We start from the raw sequence: 21,870 nt of genomic DNA on the forward strand, positions 1-21,870 counted from the left end.
AGGGCGTAGAGGTCGTCCTGGAGCTTCCTGGTGGAGCTCTCCACAGCTTTAGATATAATGACGGGGAAATCCTCCGCCATCATCTTGAGTTTGGCAGAGAAAGGCTCCCACATCCTCGTGACCTCAAGAGAGAGGTTTGCTGTTGGAGGCACCGGGTGGGTTTGTTGTTGGGTCTCGCCGCCACCTTCTTGAGTTGGTTGCTCAGCAGGTGCTTCTTGACGTGGTGGCGACGTCGGGGATTCAGTAATCAGAATCGAAGAGTTATGGGCAACCTCATCCCCGATTGGTGCGATGTTGGCGGTTGAGGCATTTGAAGGAGGACCCCCTCCAGCTGATACGTAAGGTGTGGAGGCGCTCGGGGGGTCCTCCATGAAGTTTGGCTCGGGGGCCTCAACCACAGGTGGCGCAGACGCCAATGGAATTGCTTGGACTGGTGAGGCAGGAGCTGGTGGAAGAGGCAATGTTGGAGGCGGGGCAGGTGTAGATGGTGGCGTTGATGTCGGAAGGGGGGGTGGAGCGGATGGTGAAGAAGGTGCCACCCTCTTCCTCTTCGTGACGAGGCCATCTTCAGTTGCCTCGTCGTCTTCCTCTTCCTCCTCGTGGACTACTTGGGGGGCTTTCCTCTTGGGTTTCCTGAGGACAAGCTTCTTGCGTTGGTTGGCGGGTTGGGCCTCAGAGGAAGTTGGGCCCCTGGGTGGCGATCTGCCTTGAGCAGCGGCGATCTCCACCACAGAGTTTGGCACGGTTTGGGAACCCGATGCCAACCCGTGGGTTCGGGCGAGCGCCCTAATTCAGCGAGCTTGCCCCGGCCCAACATATTATCTGCATAGAGCAAAAATGCATGGGTTAGCTCAGAAAGAAAATAAATGCATAAGGCAGTATGCAGCAAAGCAGACAAGCAGTGCAGAAAAATAAAACCAAAGTCTTGCGCACAACGCATAAGACGCCCAGAAACAGTTAACAGAGGTAATGTTAGAACAAAAATTTAGACGTTCTAACCTATGCGAATTTCGAGTTGGTCCTCGAAGAACTCGAAGCAGATGAGTGTGGTGGTGAGGAATGTGATGTTGGCGTCTGCCACACTCTTCCAGAAGAAGCAGAGGTCTCTGTCCAAGGCGCCCATGCTATCAGGACTCCTTGGCCTCCTGAAGCTGCTTTTGGACTCTTTGTTCCCCTTGTTTACCCAATACAAGGGGAAACCGTCGAGCAAGGAAGCGTCCTTGTCGTTGGGACGCACCTGGACAAACTTGCCCTTCCAGTCTTTGTAGGATTGCTGGAAGATAGAGAGGATCGACCTCCCAGCAATCCCGTTCAAGCTTACCCACAGGCGGTCTCCTGGGTGCTTGGCTTCAAAAAGAAATAAGAAGACATCCACTGATGCTGGCAACCCCAGATGGTCGCACATGACCTGGAACGCCCGCACGAACGCCCAGCTGTTGGGATGGAGTTGGGCGGCGGCGATGTTGAGCTCGGTAAGAAGCTCCCTCTCAAAGCGAGTGAAGGGAAACCTAAGTTTCACCTTCTTGAACAAGGTTGTGTAAACGAAGCAGAAGGGTCCGCCGTTGTTCGCCTTGTCGTCGGCGCAAACTGGCAGGTCGGGGGGGCAAGGTAGCACCGTCATCTTTTCGTCGTGCTCCTTATGGAATGATTGGTGAGGCTCATCCCCCTTCGTCAATCGCAGAACTGCCCCAGCAGAGTTTACAGAAGATGTCTCCCTCAACAAAGTCGAGGTGGCCCATGGGTACAGTTTTTTGAAGTCTGGGGAGGGAACAGAGGCTCCTCCGGCGACAGGGGGAGTGGCCTGGGCCAGGTTGGGGCGGGAAAGTGCAGGCCTCTCAGCCTGAGAAGACGAAGCACCGCGTGCTCGTGGTGGGTCGTGTGCTTGTGAGGAGGGGTTTCGTGATGAAGGAGGAGGATTTGGGGTGATCTTTGAGCGAGTCATTGCGGAAGTTGCAGAGGAAAAAGAAAAGGAAAAATGATCAGGGTTCGCAGAGGCTGACTCGATCAGGAATGAAGGGTGAAAAAAAAAAAAAAAAACCAACGAACGAAGGTTCGTTGTAACGAAAACGAAGCCCTAAGTTACGAAGAAGGAGAAATAGAAAAAACAACCCACAACGTATGCACCAGACAGTTAAAGGATGATGCGAATCGGTTAAAATGCAGGAAAAACCAGCAGAAGAAGGAAAGGAAGTACCTTTTTATGATCGGAAGAGTGATGAAAGAAGTTGGTGATTCGGGAAGTCGAAGAACGTTGAGAGCTTTTTTGCAGAAGAGAGTTGGAGCGTCAGAGAATACGAAGAAAGTGATGGAACAGTGAAGCGAAATGAGTTTAAGGGTTTTTCGAAATGGGTTTGGGAAGCGCAAACGTTAACTGAAGGTAACCATTGATGAAGCCACGTGTCGAACGATGGGAGGAATGTTTGGTGGAGCGTTAGAGAAGCAGAAAGTACAACCGCTTGGAATTCTGCGCCAGTGCCACGTAGATCGGTATTGACGTGACTCCTTTAGTCTTTTCGTTGGACAAGTCTTCGCTTAAGACTGGGGGGCTTGTGTACCGCCCTGGTAGTCGAAAGTGATGACGTGGCATCAAGCTACAGTATAGGCGTGTTGACAAGACGCCAGATTGGCATAAGGGAAGGAAGTCGGGGGGCTCGTGTAGTCGCCAGTTATGTAGTTGGCGTGCTCCGATCTCCAGCATACCAGAACCGGCGATCACTAGGGTTAAAGATGAAGTCGCCAGATGTAAACTTAGGCGACCAAGTGATCAGAGATCGCCGGAACAAGCACATCGCCGGAAATGAAGGTGGTGCAGATTGTGAAGGCGGCCGGCGAGACCACAGGGAAGGTGTACGAAGGCACCCTAACTCGCCAATTCCAGTAGAGATCGCGCTCCAAGTTAGCTATGCACTGGGCAGTACCATGCATAAGTAACTTAGCCAAAGGAGAGTCAGAAGCAGCGCCCAAGTCAAGGAGGCTCCAGATGATGGCACGTGTACAGCTGGATGCGAGCCACGTGTCCAGGTCTGTAACTGCCAGGAGAGAGAAAGTGACCAGGTATTTAAGGGTTTCTCAACGAACTTTCGAGGTACGCACGTTCAGATTGTATTCTTTACGCTTGCGAGTTCTTGAGAATACTGTGAGAGAGAACATTGCACGGTTCCTTGAGAGTTCTAGAGTTTTGCTCATGAAGTATTTGGTGGTTCAGTCACTGACTTGGGCGTTGGAGTGCGATCGGCCGCAGCGGCGCCGCTCTGTTCTTTTGCAGGTTCTTGAGGTGGATCGTGACGAAGGACGGAGGTTGAAGCGGTGCACACGTCGATCCAAGTTTGACGAGGCAAGTTCCAACGTTCTGGTCAACAGGCAGGATCACTCTTGATACCAATTGTTGGGTTCAATAGTGTCAAAGTTAAATAGGGGAGGAGGGTGAATTGAGCTTTTAAAAATTTCACACAGATTTAGTCTTTTTATAAAACAGAGGAAAATAATCAATTTATTTTAGAAAGAACAGATTTATTTTTCTGCTTACTTTATCAAGGCAGTATTTCAGTTATCTGATTTTAAGGTATTGAGTGATTTCAACAGAGAGCAAAGAAACACCTTGATATGCACAAATGAAAACCACAAGATTATACTGGTTCACTCAAATGAGCTACATCCAGTCTCACCTTTCCCAAGGTGAAATTCACTAAAAACAGTACACACCAATCAAAAAACCTAATGTTCTTGAACCCTACAAGAACAAGGCACACATACCTGAAAAAACCATTTCAACACACACAACTCTTCAAGAAACCCTATCAAGAAGAGTCTTACAACCACACTTTACAAAGAAAAGAATGATGAAATGAATACACCTGGAAAGAGATTGCAGAATTCTAACTAGACCAGTAGAACAGATTGCCCAAAACAGTGACATCACCTCCAACCAAGCTTAGAACAAAAGCAAGAACAAGCACACCATTTTCTTTTGAAAAAACTCTTTCAAGAACATGTGTTAATTCTCTGAAAACTCTCAATCTCTATTTTAAACTTGTTTTTCTCAACACACTTTTTAGTGAGTTATAACTCTCTTTATATAAGAAATGATTTATAACAGAATTTTAAAAAACAGTTTAAAAAGTTGGTATAAAAATAACATATTGAAGTTATAATGAATAGATTTATTTTCAAAAAGACAAAGAGATTTTAAAACAGTTGCAACTCAGTCGTTTTGATAGCATAACAGATTAAGCCAAGATACTTGATGCACAAAATGAAGTTCTTAAAATTTTTTAAAGAACAAGGCATTAGGTTGAAAAAGAATCTATTCATTTGAAAAAAAACAGATTCATTTTTTGTGCAGTAAAGCATATTTTGGAAAAAACATGAGAAAACCCTTTTAGAAAACGTTGTGCTTGATCTTATCACCTTAAGAAGGGTTAAGAGATGGGTCACGATTCAAAAAGCTCACTTTAAATGCACTCTAACCTATATACAAGACTACCCAATTACAAATACAATCTTCAAAGCAAAACACACACATTGCTACATCAAACTCATTGACTTGAAGGAGCCACATCCATCTTCAACACATTGGTCATTATTTTGGTCTATGTAGATGACACCATTCTAGCATGCTCTGATTCTTCTTGTGCTGATAAGGTACAATTGACATCGAGTTCTTTATTAAAATTAAAGATGCTTGGTTCTCTCAAATACTTCTTAAGCTTGAAAATTGCTAAATCAACCAAGGTGTCTCTTTGAGTAAGAGAAAATGTACTTTATCAATACGTGATGATACTCATGTTTTGGGTAGCAATCAACTACATTACCTATGGATCCTAATTTAAAATTTAGTCTGAATGATGGTGACCATATTGATAATCCCTTTGTGTATAAAAGATTAATTGGAAGAATTATGTATTTGATAATTTCTAAACCATACATTACTTTTGCAGTTCATAATCTTAATCAATACATGCATATTCCATTAACCACACATTTAGTTGTAGTCCATCATCTATTACAGTACTTGGAGTTGAGGTCAAGGTCTCTTTTTCCCTGCGAACAACTAATTCCATCTTTCAGTATATGCTGATGCAAACTAGAGTAATTGTTTAGATACCAAAAAATCAACTACTGGTTTTTGTGTTTTTCTGGGTGATTCTCTAATTTTCTGGAAGTCTATCAAACAAGGTACTATGTCCAAGTTTTCAACAAAATTAGAATATCGTGCTTTATCTTCTTGGAGTGAAGTAGTCTGGTACAACGATTATTCAAACACTTTGAAATTTTAATTGACACAACTATGCTCTTTTATGATAAATTCACGCACCTTGCTTTTAATCCGTCTCACCATGGAAGGTCCAAATATATAGATATTGAATTTCACTTCACTCGTGAACTTGTTCAAAAACAACTTTTGACTCACAAATATATCAAAATTGAGCATGAAAAAGCTAATATATTCACCAAGGTCATTCCTTCTACTACATTCAATCGTTTCATTGGCAAGTTGGGAATGCTCTGATGGGAAAAACGCACGCGGAAGCAACACACACAATCACGAATCAACTGTAGAAAATAAACAACACATGATTTAACGTGGTTCAGTCGCCAACTGCAACCTACATCCACACAGGCAACCACTAGGTTTTCATTCTATCCTGTTGCACACCAATTACAAGTACAATGATCTCTTTAAATAGAGATTACAAAAGGGACACAATGATTAAGCCCACTCACTAAACATGGTGCCTAGGTAGCCCAACCCAATTGGTCATGGCTTCATACCCAACAATCTCCCACTTGAAGCCATGGAACAATGTTCACTTGCGCTTCAACTGTGTACAATGATTAAGCCCACTCACTAAACATGTGTCTAGTCAGCCCAACCCAATTGGTCTTGACTTCATGCCCAACAATCTTCCACTTGAAGTCACGGAACAATGTTCACCACGCTTCAACTGTGTACATGTACTTTTGTAATCTGTCGATGAAACTCAATGTTCCACCTCTAGTTGCCACCAACCTTCTTAATCATTTTGAAGACTTTGTTAAAAATCTCATGAGTTTCAATACGTCAGTCACTGACCCGTTCTCTATTCCTACCGGCTCCCACTTACAGGAACTGTCGGATCTTGGAATAGCCTGAGAACAAACATACTCCATACTCGACAAGAAATTTTCTGGAGATGTTTCAACAGCTGGAATACTGGTTCTCCTAACCCACTGTCGTCTAGGAACCTCAGTTGAAGCACGACCCGTGCTCCCACTGCCATAACTACCTCTGACTGGTCTACCTGAACCTTTCCATGCTCGTTCATCCTGAATCTGACCTGTGGCTCTGGGTTTCTCTCTTGTAAAGACAACCCTCTTCTGCCCACGAGATTCTGTGAACCTGTCTTTGTTTATCTTCTGAACTGGGACAGTCACTCCCTCAGACGGTAATCCGACCATATACGGCGAACCTTTCTTTCTTTCGTGGGCCATGACAAGATTTTCCTTGACGACCTTCCACTGCTGATTTCCGAACTTCACTTCATGTCCTTGTTTGTCCAACTGCCTAATAGAAATCAAACTTTTCATCAAGCTTGGAACAACTCTGACATCCTTTAAAGTCCAAAAACCAACTGGTGTCTTCAACACTATGTCACCCATGACCATAACATCAAGAGTTCAGTTGTCCGCTAGTCTTACCTTTCCAAAGTCTCTAATAACTAGATTCTGCAATGCTTCAGAATCCATGACCTAGGAATCCACATTGCTATTCGCACAACAGACTAAAAGGTTCTCGTCTGTGAAGTCTTATGCAATGTTGACTTATTTATCATTTGGGCATTGATTCCTGAAATGCCCCACCTCTTTGCAGTTCCAACATGTTACACTTGAGCAATCCTGAGTCTTTGACTGCCTCCTTCTTTAGTTCTTGCTCCCATTATCTCTGATATTTTTCTTACCTCTGATGACATATAACGATTCACTACATAATTCCCCAAGACTCCTTCTTCGGACATCCTCGCCAAGAATGAGATCACGAATCTTCTCAAAAGTGAATTCATTGAATCCCGCTGAACTGGTAACTACTGTAACCGTTCTGGACCAACTGTCAGGAAAAGACAATAGCAGTAGTAAAGCTTGAACTTCATCATCGAACTTAATGCCCACTAACATAAGTCTGGCTAAGATCGAATTCATTTTATTGATGTGCTCAGTAACTGAACTGTCTTAACTTCGTGCTGTAGCGAAAAACAGCCACACCCCGCGCCTAGCACCGCACCGTCATTGCTGCACCAGCAGAAAATGCACGTGCCACCTTGCATCTTTCGTCACTGCCATCGCACTGCACCTCCGTGCCATCTCGCTCAACGCAAGCACCCGTACCTGTTCGCCGCGAAACGCGATCTACCGTCGCACTGGCGCACTTTGTTGCACTGCCTGGACACGACCCTACTGCGAGCAAGCACCTGCACAACGTTGCGAGCCGCCACCACTCTTGTCGCGACCCACACCACTACACGTCACACCGCCTACTGCGCGCGCCTGCCGCAAGTCGCAGGTCTGGGCTGTCGCTAATCCTGGGCCACCGTGAAACCCTAACTTTGGGACGCCGCTGCAGCCGTAATTTTCACGTCTCGTTGATTAATTTTTGCTAATCGGATCTCTAGTGTGTAAATGAACCAAGGCTCTTGATACCACTTGATGGGAAAAACGCACGCGGAAACAACACACACAATCATGAATCAACTGCAAAAAATAAACAACACATGATTTAACGTGGTTCGGTCGCCAACTGCAACCTACATCCACACGGGCAACTATTAGGTTTTTATTCTATCCTGTTGCACACCAATTACAAGTACAATGATCTCTTTAAATAGATATTATAAAAGGGACACAATGATTAAGCTCACTCACTAAACATGGTGGCTAGTCAGCTCAACCTAATTGGTCTTGGTTTCATACCCAACTTAATCAATATTTATTCTCCAACTTGAGGAGACATTAGATAAAATTCAATTAGATATTATAGATATTATATATAATCATTTATTTAATTTTCAAATATTATATATAATAAATTATTTAGTTTCTAGATGTTATATATAATCTGATTATTTTCCTGTTAGTATGTTTGCTATTACATATTACATATAGTTTTTACTTTTATGTAAGCAATACATTTGGTTATGCTTCCTTAGTTTCCTTACTTTCGTGTGGTGTTTCATTCCAAAAGGATGAAGAAAAACTGACTTGTTCAGCTACGGAGAACGTGTGCATTAAATGCTATGCTAAATCGCAGAGAGTATCATTGTTAGTTAGAAGTTGACTTGCATTAAGTGATATGCAACTTGCATATGACTCAGTCTTTTGCTATCATTAATTCAAACAAATAGACGTTCATCATCAAAAGCTATTATTAACTTCATTTGCAATACATTACCTGCGAATGTGAAGCATGCTCTGAATGATGTAACCATCAAATTATGCAGTAACTGAGTCCTGAATGAGGTGTTTTGTTTAGCTCACTCACTGTGTAAATTCACAGTTGCTACTGCTGTTGTTAATGGTAGATGACTTCTCAGACTGCAGAAGTGGAACAATCAACTCATAATGAGGGAGTGCTTCAGTTTTTGTGCCTCAGTTTGTTGATATATCTTAACAATGTAATTTAACAGAAGCGGTTACAGGAACAACGAATGGAAGGCTTTACCTTGCTTCTGTTCGGCCTTGCCATGCTGAAAACTTTAGCAGCCGCTACTCTGAGAGACACTATTAATACCATGCAACCTGTCAATGATGGGCAGATCATAGTTTCAGCTGGAGAAGTCTTTGCATTAGGATTCTTCAGTCCAAGCAATTCAAAAAGCCGTTATCTTGGAATTTGGTACTACAAAATCCCAATACAAACTGTAGTATGGATTGCCAACAGAGACAACCCTCTTACTGACTCATCAGGGGTTTTGAAGCTCAATGAAACTGGACTTCTAGTCCTTCTCAACCATAACAAGAGTGTCATCTGGTCTTCCAGCACAACAAGGTCAGCACATTATCCTATTGGAAAGCTTTTGGATTCTGGAAATTTCATCGTGCAGGATGGAAACAACAATAATGACCCAAAAGATTTTCTGTGGCAAAGTTTTGATTATCCTGTAGACACATTCTTGCCATAACAGAAGTTAGGAAGAAATTTAATTACGGGCCTCAATCGATATCTATCATCATGGAATAGCTCTGATGATCCGTCCCGAGGTAAATACAGTCATCAAATTGATACTGCTGGATATCCACAATTTGTTATGAGAGAAGGCACAGTCAAGAGATTTCGGTTTGGATCTTGGAATGGTATTCAGTTTAGTGGGGCGCCTCAGGTCAAACAGAATAGTATATTTAGATTCAATTTTGTCTCTAATGAGGAAGAGATATATGTTAAATATGATCTTATCAACAAGTCAGTTCTGCATAGGTTGGTATTAGCAACGGATGGATTTCTTACTGGCATTAGTTGGAGTGATGAAGAAAATGTATGGAGAGAGTTTGCAATAGTTCCTGTGGATGACTGCGATTACTATGAAAAATGTGGAGCACATGCTAGGTGTAATATAAACAATTTCCCTCCATGTAATTGCTTGGAAGGATTTGTGCACAGTAGGCAATATACAAATGGTGGTTGTGTGAGGAGAACTTCACTGAGTTGCTATGGAGATGGATTTTTAAAGTTTTCAGGGTTAAAATTACCTGACACAGAGAGGTCCTGGTTTGATAGAAGCATTAGCCTTGAGGATTGCAGGATCTTGTGCATGAAGAATTGCTCATGTACAGCTTATTCAACCTTGGATATCAGTAAAGAATCGACTGGGTGTTTAGTCTGGTTTAACGATCTGATTGACATAAAAGAATTCACTGAATCTGATCAAGATATATACATAAGGATGGCAGGGACAGAAGTAGGTACGAGATTGTCTCTCAATTGAGAATTTCTTTCTCTTTCTTCTTCTTTCTTTATTTAGTTATCTTCTGTGATATCTCATTAACGTCTCTTTCTCTCAGAAGCTATTCAAAGTATGCAATCACATAAATCCAACAGTAGGAAACAAAAGACTATTATCATAAGCTGTGTGTTGTCTATTGGAATTTTACTCCTATGCTTAACCTTCATCATTCATAGACAGTGGAGGACATGGCAGAAAGGCAGTTAAGTAGTTCTTACACTTACTGACTTGTTTGTCTTGATTCTTCAATACATTATCCACAAAATAGGATCACCTCTATTATCTTAACTGCATAGGGTTTCTCTTTCTCTCCTTGAGTTTTGTTTAAATTCTACAATAATATACACTTCGTTATTCACAAGTAGATTAAATCATGAAAAGACATTTGGTGTGGGGTAGATAAAGGTAGAAGAGTATGGAAGATAAACCATGTTGTACATTTTAAACTCTTTATCTTTACACATCAATTGGCAATTACTACAATGCAGGAAAAATGAAAAACGATCTAGAAGAAGATGCAAGTGTAATGAATGAGCAGGGGAACGAAGATGTAGAGTTACCAATGTTTGATTTGTCAACAATTAGGTCTGCGACGAAAAACTTTTCACTTGACAATAAACTAGGGGAAGGTGGTTTTGGATCTGTTTATAAGGTAATGAAATTATAAAATGTGGCCCTGATCCTAGAATGATTGATATTAATAAACATTATTTCGTGAAGTGTTTTAATCTTACTTGTATATAATCTATAATTGTCTAGATATGTCAATTTCATGAGACAGTTCTGTGGTTCAATAGTTTGTGTGAAAGAAGTTATCTTTTTGAATTTTAAATGATTAGTTTAGGTGCTGATGGATTTAGTTTGATTCAGCCTTATGCATTTAAAAACTTCAGTAGGGCATTTATACTTGTTCTCATCACCAACATATGCATAACTTAAGAACCATGAATACTTTGTTGGTTATTTCCATTACATATTTAAACCTATATTGCTCGAACCAGATTTGTTATCCTGTTTTATCAGCTAAACATGCCCTTGACTTGAAATGTGCAAACACGTTATTAGTAACAAGAAATTGTAAAACTTTTAGCCATTCTCTTCTCCTTTTGCACGAATTTAACTTAACTAGGTAGATACAAAGCAGCTACTATTTTCCAATTGAGATGTCTTTTCCTGATACCAATTAACTTGGTTCATCATATATCACCTTGTTGTTTCTAGAAAAAAAACTCCCAACAATTTTGTATTCTTCAAAACATATTATTCAATATTAGGACACACTGAATGACCAAATTTAAGGAAATTTACCTCTAATATGGATCTTTTTCAATGAAAAATTCTTTATAACTTTCAGGGCATCCTGGAGGATGGAAGAGAAATAGCTGTCAAGAGAGACTCGAAGAACTCAAGCCAGGGACTTCGGGAGTTCAAAAATGAAGTTATGCATATTGCAAAACTTCAGCATAGGAATTTAGTGAGGCTACTGGGGTACTGCATTCAATCAGGAGAAAGATTGCTTGTTTATGAATTTATGGCAAACAAAAGCTTGGATTCCATCATATTTGGTTTGTTTCCAAAGAAACCTTCATTCATTAATTGTTTAATTCATTTGGAATTATATTCCCATTTGTTGAATGGCTTATTCTTTGTTTCAAGATCACTGCAATGAAAAAAAATCGATCTAAAACGTAAATGAATTTTCCTCTGACCTGTTGTTCATGGCGTGCGTAATAAATGCTTCTTGCATTGAAGTTTGTTACTCTTTTACCTAGAAAAACTTTATTATGGTTTCCACTAAAATCTGTACCATCGTTCAAACTTTAGAATCTTACCTGAAAAAGAGTCCAACATGGCAACTTTTTTCGCAGATGAAAAGAAGAGCGTATTACTAGATTGGCCAAGGCGCTTGCACATTGTCAATGGGATTGCTAGAGGGCTTCTGTATCTTCATGAAGATTCAAGGCATAGAATAGTTCACAGAGATCTCAAAGCTGGGAATGTCTTGTTAGATTGTGAAATGAACCCCAAAAATCTCAGACTTTGGATTGGCCAGAAGCTTTGGAGGAAATGAAACTGAAGCAAACACAAGTTGGAACCTAGTAAGTGCCTGATGACACCTCTATGGTATGAATTGCTTTGTATTAAAATGACTTTTGGTTCATGTAATGTGCAGTGGCTATATGCCGCCAGAGTATATAATTGATGGAGCTTATTCAACAAAGTCGGATGTTTTCAGCTTTGGTGTGTTGATACTGGAGATAGTGAGTGGGAAGAGAAATAGAGGATTCGGTAATCAAGATAATCTTCTGGCACATGTAAGAATGAAATTCAATTTTAACCATCTTTAACATGTTTGTGCTGTTATTAATCAAATGGTTTGAAAAATACGCAGGCATGGAGACTATTTACTGAAGGCAAAAGCACTGAAATAGTTGATGCAACAATAAGAGACTCACTCAATCTATCTGCAGCTGTCAGATTAATTCATGTGGGGCTACTTTGTGTGCAACTATGTCCAGATGACAGACCAAGCATGTCCTCTGTGGTTCTGATGCTGAGCAGTGAATCTACGTTGCCTCAGCCAAAATTGCCTGGACTTTTTACAACCAGGAACCTGGTTGGGGACAGTTCTTCATCAGGCAGTTATAAGCAATACTCAAATAATAACATGACAGTTAGCACAATGTCTGCGAGATAGGTTGCATTTCAAACTTAAACTTAATATTGGAGGAGTTCAATGTGTGCATATCTATGCACTGAGTAAAAGAAATGTTTTTCATATGTAGCTATTTCTCTGTGAGACCGACACAAATTATTAAACTTAAGAAGAAAAGTAAAAACATGACACTGAAAGGACAGAGATTAAAAGTGTAAACCTCCTCTTTGATTTTCTGAATGTGGTTGTCACCTTAGTCCATGAACATGACAAGAAGTCAAAAATATATGTATTCCGTCCAAACATTAACACGTGTTTATTATCTTTAACTAAATGTCTTACATGGCATGTTTATTTAACTAACCTTGTTGACATAATATAATTTATAATTGTTAGTATTAAAAGATTTATTTTTCCATTTGAATAGTCAATAATTATTATCTTTAATTCTAGTTTTGAATATAATTTATACTATGATTTAAATGTAAATTATAGTATAGGTTATATGAGAGAGAATGTAGAATTTGAGAAGTTTATTGTAAGACTATTTAGAGAGATTGTAATTTTATTTGAAAAGTAGTGGTGAAATAAAATTTATATTCTTTGTTCACAAATATCTTGTTCTGTTCTATTCCCTCAACACCAACAATTAGTATCAAAGCTATTTTCTTGAGGGATCTGTGAGGTTAGTAGACTGCACCAATGGAAGTAGAGTGCACCAATGGAAGGAGGATCAAATTTTTCAATAATGGCAACACCTATCTTTGATGGAGACAATTATCAAATGTGGGTTGTTGGTATGGAGACCTACCTAGAAGCATTGGATTTATGGGAAGCTGTAGAAGAGGACTATGAAATTCAGTCCCTTCTAGAAAACCCTACGGTGGCACAAATAAAATCATAGAAGGAAAAAAATATGAAGAGATAAAAGGCAAAAGCATGCCTATTTGTAGTTGTATCTCCTATGGTATTCACAAGAATAATGTCCTTGAAGTCAGCAAAAGCAATATGGGATTACCTCAAGGTAGAATATGAAGGTGATGAGAGGATTCGTGGAATGCAAGCCCTGAATCTAATAAGGGAGTTTGAATTGCAGAGAATGAAGGAGTCGAAATCCGTAAAAGAGTACTCGGACAAACTTCTAAGTATTGCCAACAAAGTGAGGTTGCTTGTATTTGTGTTAAAAGATTCAAGAATTATGGAAAAACTACTTGTAACAGTTCCAGAGAGGTTTGAAGCCACCATATATAACAACCTTGGAGAATACAAAGGACCTATCAAAAATTTCTCTCGCAGAGCTCTTAAATACTTTACAAGCACAAGAACAAAGGAGAGCCATGAGACAAGATGGAGAAACAAAGGTAGAAATTATTCCCCTTGTAAGCATTGCAACAAGTTAGGTCATCGACCATTTTTTAAGTGTTGGAGAAGACCTAATGCTAAGTGCAATCAACTTGGGCATGAAGCAGTCATTTGTAGAAACCAAAGTGAGAAACAAGATGTAGATGCTCAAATTGCAAATAAGGAGGAGGATGTACTTTTTCATGCAACTAGTTTTTGCAGCAATATTTCAAGTGCATCTTGGCTAATTGACGGTGGCTGCACCAACCACATGACACATGACACATGACAAGGAACTCTTCAAAGAATTGAGAACTACTAAGATTAAAAGGGTGAGGATTGGAAATGGTGAACACCTGACCGTAAAAGGAAAAGGCACAGTAGCTATCACAAGCTATAAAGGTATAAAAATCCTTACGGATGTTCTTTTTGTGCCAGAGATTGATCAAAATCTTTTGAGTGTTGGTCAATTGTTGGAAAAAGGCTATAGAGTGATGTTTGAAAATAAACATTGCTTAATCAAAAAGATGTTGATGGCAGAGATTTGTTTAAAGTTGAAATGAAGGGAAAAGTTTTGTTCTCAATCCAATGGAGGAGGAGCACATGGCCTTTAAATCCAAAGAAAGTGTCACTGAAATTTATGTACCTGACTTGAAAAGTAATATTCTCATTATGGGACAATTATTGGAGAGTGCTGAAGCAACATTTGATAACCTGGAAAAAAGGTTTACAAAATTGGAAGAAAAATATGTTGATATGGAGAAAGACAAGGAAGCTAGATTCAATCAAGTTGAAGAGCTCCATTTGTTGCTTTTGGCACAAAAAGAAAAGGTTAATGAATTACAATTCAAATTAAAAGCCTCTTTTGATTCATGTGTTTTACTTGAAAATAGTGGTTTTGATTTAGGAGAAGACCATAAATGGAATGGTGTTGAAACATCATCTGAAAGGGATATATGGTCTAATCATTATGTTTAAAGCTCATTGAAGCCATAGTCTTTCTTAAATCTTTTAATTCAAAGGGTGAAAGTGAAGAAGATTTTGTTTGGAAAATTAAAAGTAATTCAATTCAAAATTCTGCACGGATTGACGCAGTGAAGAAAGCTGAAGTTGCTTCTAATCTAGAAAAAATATTGGAGGCAGTTGGGAGTTGGGGTAAGGAAAAATATAAAATTGAAAGTGTGAGCGATGACAATAAAAAAAAACAATCTGAATGAATGATATGAAAGGTTTGAGTTTAAAGGGGAATTTGTTAGCATTAAACTCAAAGTCGTCATCAGTTTTATTTTAGCATTTGAATAACCAATAATTATTATCTTTAATTCTAGTTTTGAATGTCATTTATACGATTTAAATGTAAATTATAGTATAGGTTTTATGAGAGAGAATGTAGAATTTGAGAAGTATATTGTAAGACTATTCAGAGAGATTGTATTTTTATTTGAAAAATAGTAGTGAAATAAAATTTATATTCTTTGTTCACAAATATCTTGCTCTGTTTTATTCCCTCAACACCAACAATAATAATATAATGTATAGACTAGTCCGTGTCTTATATTTTAGAGATTATACATATCAAAATATTCAATTTCCATATCTATATTTTTGTATCCTTGTTAGCATCCGTACATACACTCATGTATGTCTTGTCTCTACACATGATCCCTTTATATATAGAAAAAGCTTTCTACATAGATCAGACTTAGTGAGCTTAAATTATCCCACCTCTTCAAGAGTGAAGACGAATTCACCATGCGTTGGAAGCTTTTCAATTACTTGCATTAATATTTGGAAAATTTGGATTGATGTTTCCCACAAATTCCATGTCGGATTATCATGCAAGTGAAAAAAAATTTCCCTCTCTCTAAGAGGCTTACAGGTGTTCATGCTCAGGACACAGAATGTGTATTTCATCTGGTGAAACTGAAATATCATATTTGAAAACATGGCAAGAGATTCTTCAACATGGTCATTAAGGGCAAGCCCAATTATCATTGATGTCCAGGTAAATTTATCTCTCATGCATTTTCCTCAAATGCATTTTCTGCTTTCCCAATATTCCTGCATTTAAGTATAATGTGCATTCCGAAAGAAAGTATCACTTATGCCAATGTTTGTATTTTCCAATCCCCTAGTTCAAGTGCTCCCAGATGGGCACATGATCTTAGATTAGAATGCTAATTTGCTGAACTTGTCAACAGGTTTCACATAAATCAACTATTTAAACCAAATTGGTCAAATCTGATGACAATATATACAGTAATATAAAAACTATAAAATGCGGTAGCTAATTCAATCAAATTTTGACTAATTTAGCCTCATTTACATTGAAATCTATAAACTTCATATATATAAATAAACTATCTTGCCTCCAACAATGAGATAGAAATACCATTGGTTGATTGCAGTTTACTATTTCCTGATGAAGAGCCAGATTGATGGGGATAAAAAGCAGGTTCCCTTGGCCTAGGCAGTGGTTTCTCACCATTCAGCATTAGAACTATTAATGACATGTCTGGTCTATCCTCTGCTCTGTCTTGTACACATAGAAGCCCAATGTGAATACATCTCAATACATTAGCTTCAGCAAGAGCTATTGAATCGCGTAGTGATTCATCTATCAAATCCATTGGTTTTTCTTCACACCAAAGTCTCCATGCCTATCGTCATCAAATTTAAATTGTCAATTTTGAGTTCACTGTGTTTGTATATATGTTTTGTATGCGTGTCAATACTCAAAATCATGACCAATAACGAAAAATATTCAGTAGCTTCTCTATAACGTGAATCAAAATGGAGAGGTTTTCAAACATGCTCTGAAGAATATGCCGATATAAAGGGTAGGGTATTGAGTGTGCTAGACTTACATGTCCAAGAAGGTCATGATCAAGATGGTCAAAATATTCCCTATTCTTTTTTCCACAAACTATCTCTAGTAATATAACACCAAAACTGAAGACATCAGATTTCACTGAGAAATTTCCACGGGCTGCATATTCTGGAGAAATATAACCACTACATTACAGAAAATGAAATGGAGATCAGAAAGGGGGAAGGGGGAAATTTTATGAAGATAAAGTAACAAATCAAATTATTTAAGCATGCATACTAAGTTCCCACTATTCTCTTTGTTTTGCCTTCAACTTCATCTCCTCCAAATGTTGTAGCGAGACCAAAGTCTGATATTTTTGAATTCATATTTTCGTCTAGAAGAATATTGCTGGTCTTGAGATCTCTGTGGATAATTCTTAATCTAGAATCTTCATGAAGATAGAGAAGTCCTCGGGCAATTCCACAAATAATTTGGAAGCGCTGAGCCCAATCCAGCAAACTTTTTCTAGCTTCATCTGAAAAAAATTCAGTTAGTTAGCATGAAGATGACTTGGTGATCATGGCAAGAGAAAACCAAGTGTTGGGTTGGGACGGGATAAAATTTCTGACCAAAAATAAAGTAGTTCAAGCTTCTGTTAGTCATGAATTCATATATCAAGATCCTCTCATCATCTTGAATGCAACACCCAAGAAGCTTCACAAGGTTTCGGTGCTGAAGATTAGCAATTAGCACAACTTCGTTTATGAATTCCTTTGGTCCTTGTCCTGAAGTATTGCAAAGCCGCTTCACAGCTATATCTTGGCCATTTGCCAAAGTACCCTGACAATCATTTTATTAGAAAGTTATTCACAGAAGATAAATCCAATGGCAAGATATAAGTTTAATCAAATTACCTTGTAAACTGGTCCAAATCCACCTTCTCCCAATTTATGAGTAATGCAAAAGTCATTGGTTGCATTAGCTATGGTTGAAAAATCAAATATTGGAATGTCAATGTCTTCCTTCTGTGTCTTATCAGTGTGATTCTTCCAGCTACCTATAGAAAATGAATGTATATAAATAGGTTCTATCAGAAGAGGAAAATCTAATGGTTACCAAACCTTGTAATTGTCAGGAAATAATATTTGCAGTAAAATAACTACTAATTTTACCTGGCTTCTCAAGCTTTTTCCTCCGAAGTGTAACTCCCAATAATATCATGACAACAATAAATACAGTACAACCTACAAGAATTCCTGCGAGCTGCTTCTTGTTTAAGCCTTTTTTATGACCTGATAAAATAAAAACGCTGTTAACCAACACCAAATTTTGAGCAATTTAGAAATCCCAAACGATAAGGTATCTAAAGCACATATTCACAATGAAAGTTGATGGCAGTTAGATATGCTTCCTGATCATAATTTTCTTTTTATGCTAAGTAGTATTGTATAACGTTCTCTAATGTTCATCATATTCTTACATGTTGTATTATCTACCTGCAACAAGGATGAAATTAATAACATGCATCCAAAAAACTGTCAGGCAACCAACATAATTTGCAGCTTAGTAAGAAGTAGAATTTATATATTTTTACTCTGCAGAGGTTAAACCAAGTTCTGCAACAAACGAAGGTAGATGGAAATAAAGTATTAGCACCTAGATCTGAAGCTGCCACTCTTATGAAAAGATCTTGTCCTCCAGTGGTTAGTTTTCTCACATCCACAATGTTATTAAACCAAAGCAAGCATCCACTTCCACCATCTCTGATATCTAAATTTGCAAAAGCTGTACAGGAACAGTTTTTCAGACAGAAATTCTTACATTCCTCAAGGTTCATGCTTCTGTCAAACCATGAGGTTGATGTATCCGGCAACTTCATTCCCTGATACTTCAGAAATCCATCACTATTGGCACAATCTAAATTAACTCTCCCAACACACCCATCAGACCAGTTTTGTGCATTCCATTTTTCTTGAGATCTGGGAATGAAACCCTGAAGGCACTCACATGTTGGAGATCTATTTACATCACAATTAGAATTCACACCACAAACGGCATAATTATCACACTGGTCTCCGGGGCCAGAGTAGAAAAGCTGCCAACTATTTGTCAAATCAGACAAAACGAAACGTTGTATTTGACCAGATAACGTGATCATGTATCTAGAAACAATTGACTTGTTCAGTAGTTCATATCCATAAGAAACTTCTTTCTCAGTTATAACAAAAGAGAAATTAAAGATTTTGTACAACGTTTCAGAAGGGATCCCAGATAAAATATTGCCATTCCATGAACCTGGTCTGTATAACAATATGCCTCCCTTGGTAATCACCACTTGAGGAAACCCACGAGTATCTATGTGATATGAATACACACCTCTACCAGGATCTTCTGTGTCTCTCCAAGATGTCAGAGATGTAAAACTACCATTTACCATGCTACTTCGAAGTCTCATCCCTGGCAACAAAGTGTCCCCAGGAAGATCAAAACTCTGCCATAGAAGATTCTCTTGGTTGCTTTCTTCTTTCACAACAAGGTTTCCAGTCTCCAAAAGCTGCACAATAGGCTTCTTTGCAGCTGCTGATGTATTGGAAGACCAGACTATGGCCCCTGAACCATTCAAAATAATAAGATTTCCCCCATCAGTTACATTCAAAACTCCTGAGGAGTTTCCAACTGGAGTATCTCTATTGGCTATCCATACAACTGTTCTTGGAGAAATATCCTTGTACCATATACCAAAGTATTTGCCACTATGATCTCCAAAGTCGAAGAACCCTGCTTCAAAAGTCCCTTCTGCTGAAACTAGAGTCTCATTATCCTTCACTGATTGGCCTGGAGCAATGGTTTCAAGGGTGCTGAAGCCTGGTATGAAATGCAACAGAAGAGACCACAAAACCAAAGCCTTTAAGCTTTCCATTCATTGCTTCTTGGATTAGAGGTTCCTCTAAATTTCTCTAGTGCTTTTCAAATTCTTCAAAGATTAGCTACATAATTGGATCATTTTCCTCTACTCCATATCTACACAAAATTTGACTGTTATTTATTATTTTAAAGTATCAAAGACTATTCAACATGATGACTTCTTCCGAGGAAAAAGGGAAAGATTTGATATTAAGAACAAGAGATGAAGACACCCTCCAACCTTTATATGCTGTACTGTTCATCTTCCTAATTCATATTTAACTTAATCTTAGAATCCTTACTTATGGATATGAATTTATAAAATTATTATGCTAAATCAGACGGAAATGTCACCCTTGTACATGACATTTATTGTCAATATCCACGTTCTGATTAATATTTTATAAACCAAATGATCAATTGATAAATAATTAAATAAATCAAATATTTTTTTTACAGAAAACTAAATCAATTATTAAACCTTGATGGATCAAACAGTTTCTAACTTCGAAATACTTCGAAGCATGCTTGTCTGCTAAAAGAATGTTCTAGTGTAATTTTTTGTTAAATTGGAAAAGGTAGACAATGTGTTTAGGACAAAATAAAAAAATAAAAGTGTTTTTTACAAATTTATCTATTTAAAAATTAATTGTATTTTATGAAATAGCTTATTTCATTTTTCTTAAAAAAGTTTATGAAAATATTTATCAAGCATATTCTCCAAAGCTGAAGGAATGTTTATTATTTTATGATAGTTTGATAGGTAGAAGTTATTTAAAATGTTATATTTCAACATGTACAGGTCAACAACTTGCGTATACTGTAAACTCATAATTTTATACGTAATGAGCAAGTACAGAGTATAATGAATTTTATTATGAAGAAATTCAAGTGCATCATCATTTCTTGTATAATATTATTTTTAAAGAATACAACTATTTTCTTATTCAAGATAACTAGATAACTCATGCGTTCCAGGATAAAATTATATATAGTATATTTTGAAAATATAATTACGTTAAAAAAAATTATTAAGCTGAATTATTAGATTTAATAATTAATTTTTTATTTTTTAAATCCAATTTTGAAACAAATTGTATTTGACACAAACTCATCTGAAATTGATCTCTGCTCAATTTGAAAACCTTTAGATTCATTTTTAAAATAAAGATAAAAATTGAAGATTTAAATTATAGCGTTTAATTTTAAAAAATATTACATTTTGTAATTCTCGTCTATTACTAATAACACCATTATGATCATTATTACTTTTAATCCAATAACCTTATGATCATTACTACTTTCAATCCAACTACACTACACCAACAAAATATTATTATCATACTATTATAAATATTATATTTTTTAAATATGTTTATTATAAATACTATATTTTTAAATATATTTAAGTATGTATTTAGTCTCTATGCGAGATTGAATTTCATCCCTATTGAATTTGTAGAGTTATTAAATCTTTATACTTTGAAGAATCATATAAGACATTCTCAAAAGTAGAACATGGTTTTTTTACGTGCCAAATAGAATTTTTTATGTTTTTATGTGCCAAATATAAGACATTCTCAAAAGTGATCTCTGACTTTGACTATTTATCCGCATCAACATGACTCTTTATTTTGATCAAAGTTCAACAACTAAAAACATATCTAATTATAATTTTTTTTAATCAGTCATATTTAACTCTAATAAACTATGAACTATTTATTTAATATTATTAATATTAATATTAATAATATAATTATTTAATATTAATATTATTATTAATATTAATATTAATATTCTTAATATTATTTTAACATTAATAATAATTATAATATTAACATTAATAATAATAATATTAAGTAAGTAGTTTATAGTTTATTGTAGTTAACTATAGTTGATTAGAAAAAATTATAGTTAAATATATTTTTAGTCAGTAAACTTTGACGTAAATTTTGATAAAGATGGAGAAACATACTTACTTGAACACATATTGTTGGCATTATTACATGACAAAATTGTTAACATCATCTGCAAAGAGAATGTCTTATATGAGTTTCAAATATGAGTTTCAAAGTGTAAGAGTTCAATAATTACAATTTCTTTTTTAACAAAATCTAATTTCACATCAAAATTGAGAGATTAAAAAGTATCTATCACTTTTAAATATTTCAAAAGAAAGCATAAAA

At 37.3% G+C, this 21,870-nt stretch overlaps 2 protein-coding genes and 1 pseudogene across 2 annotated transcripts; 2 read left to right on the top strand and 1 right to left on the bottom strand.

Moving 5' to 3' along the window:
• Positions 1-8,421: 8,421 nt before the first annotated feature.
• On the top strand, positions 8,422-12,961 carry LOC137835349 (G-type lectin S-receptor-like serine/threonine-protein kinase At4g27290; annotated as a pseudogene).
• Positions 12,962-13,375: 414 nt separating this feature from the next.
• LOC137834197 (uncharacterized) lies at positions 13,376-14,257 on the top strand. The gene is made up of 2 exons (XM_068642259.1): positions 13,376-13,510; positions 13,622-14,257. Exons 1-2 carry the CDS (start codon positions 13,376-13,378, stop codon positions 14,255-14,257), a joined length of 771 nt encoding a protein of 256 aa, XP_068498360.1.
• A 1,892-nt stretch (positions 14,258-16,149) lies between these two features.
• LOC137835350 (G-type lectin S-receptor-like serine/threonine-protein kinase At4g27290) lies at positions 16,150-19,902 on the bottom strand. Its single transcript, XM_068643822.1, has 7 exons — positions 18,437-19,902; positions 17,953-18,072; positions 17,695-17,837; positions 17,410-17,620; positions 17,078-17,315; positions 16,836-16,983; positions 16,150-16,628 (listed from the first exon to the last, which is right to left on the bottom strand). The coding sequence occupies exons 1-7, from the start codon at positions 19,698-19,700 to the stop codon at positions 16,329-16,331; spliced, it is 2,424 nt and encodes an 807-aa protein (XP_068499923.1). The 5' UTR covers positions 19,701-19,902; the 3' UTR covers positions 16,150-16,328.
• Positions 19,903-21,870: the final 1,968 nt, after the last annotated feature.

The sequence above is a fragment of the Phaseolus vulgaris genome, chromosome 5 (genome assembly GCF_000499845.2).
Source record: "Phaseolus vulgaris cultivar G19833 chromosome 5, P. vulgaris v2.0, whole genome shotgun sequence".
Taxonomy (NCBI): domain Eukaryota; kingdom Viridiplantae; phylum Streptophyta; class Magnoliopsida; order Fabales; family Fabaceae; genus Phaseolus; species Phaseolus vulgaris.

Bases quoted from the DNA above. Each gene is read 5' to 3' on its own strand.
- LOC137834197 (XM_068642259.1), top strand. From the start codon at position 13,376: ATGGCAACACCTATCTTTGATGGAGACAATTATCAAATGTGGGTTGTT. The intron at 13,511-13,621 runs GTGGCACAAATA...ATGTCCTTGAAG, and splicing joins CCCTTCTAGAAAACCCTACG to TCAGCAAAAGCAATATGGGA.
- LOC137835350 (XM_068643822.1), bottom strand. From the start codon at position 19,700: ATGGAAAGCTTAAAGGCTTTGGTTTTGTGGTCTCTTCTGTTGCATTTC. The intron at 18,073-18,436 runs GTGCTAATACTT...TTATTTTATCAG, and splicing joins AGTGGCAGCTTCAGATCTAG to GTCATAAAAAAGGCTTAAAC. The intron at 17,838-17,952 runs GTAAAATTAGTA...CATTTTCTATAG, and splicing joins GAAAAAGCTTGAGAAGCCAG to GTAGCTGGAAGAATCACACT.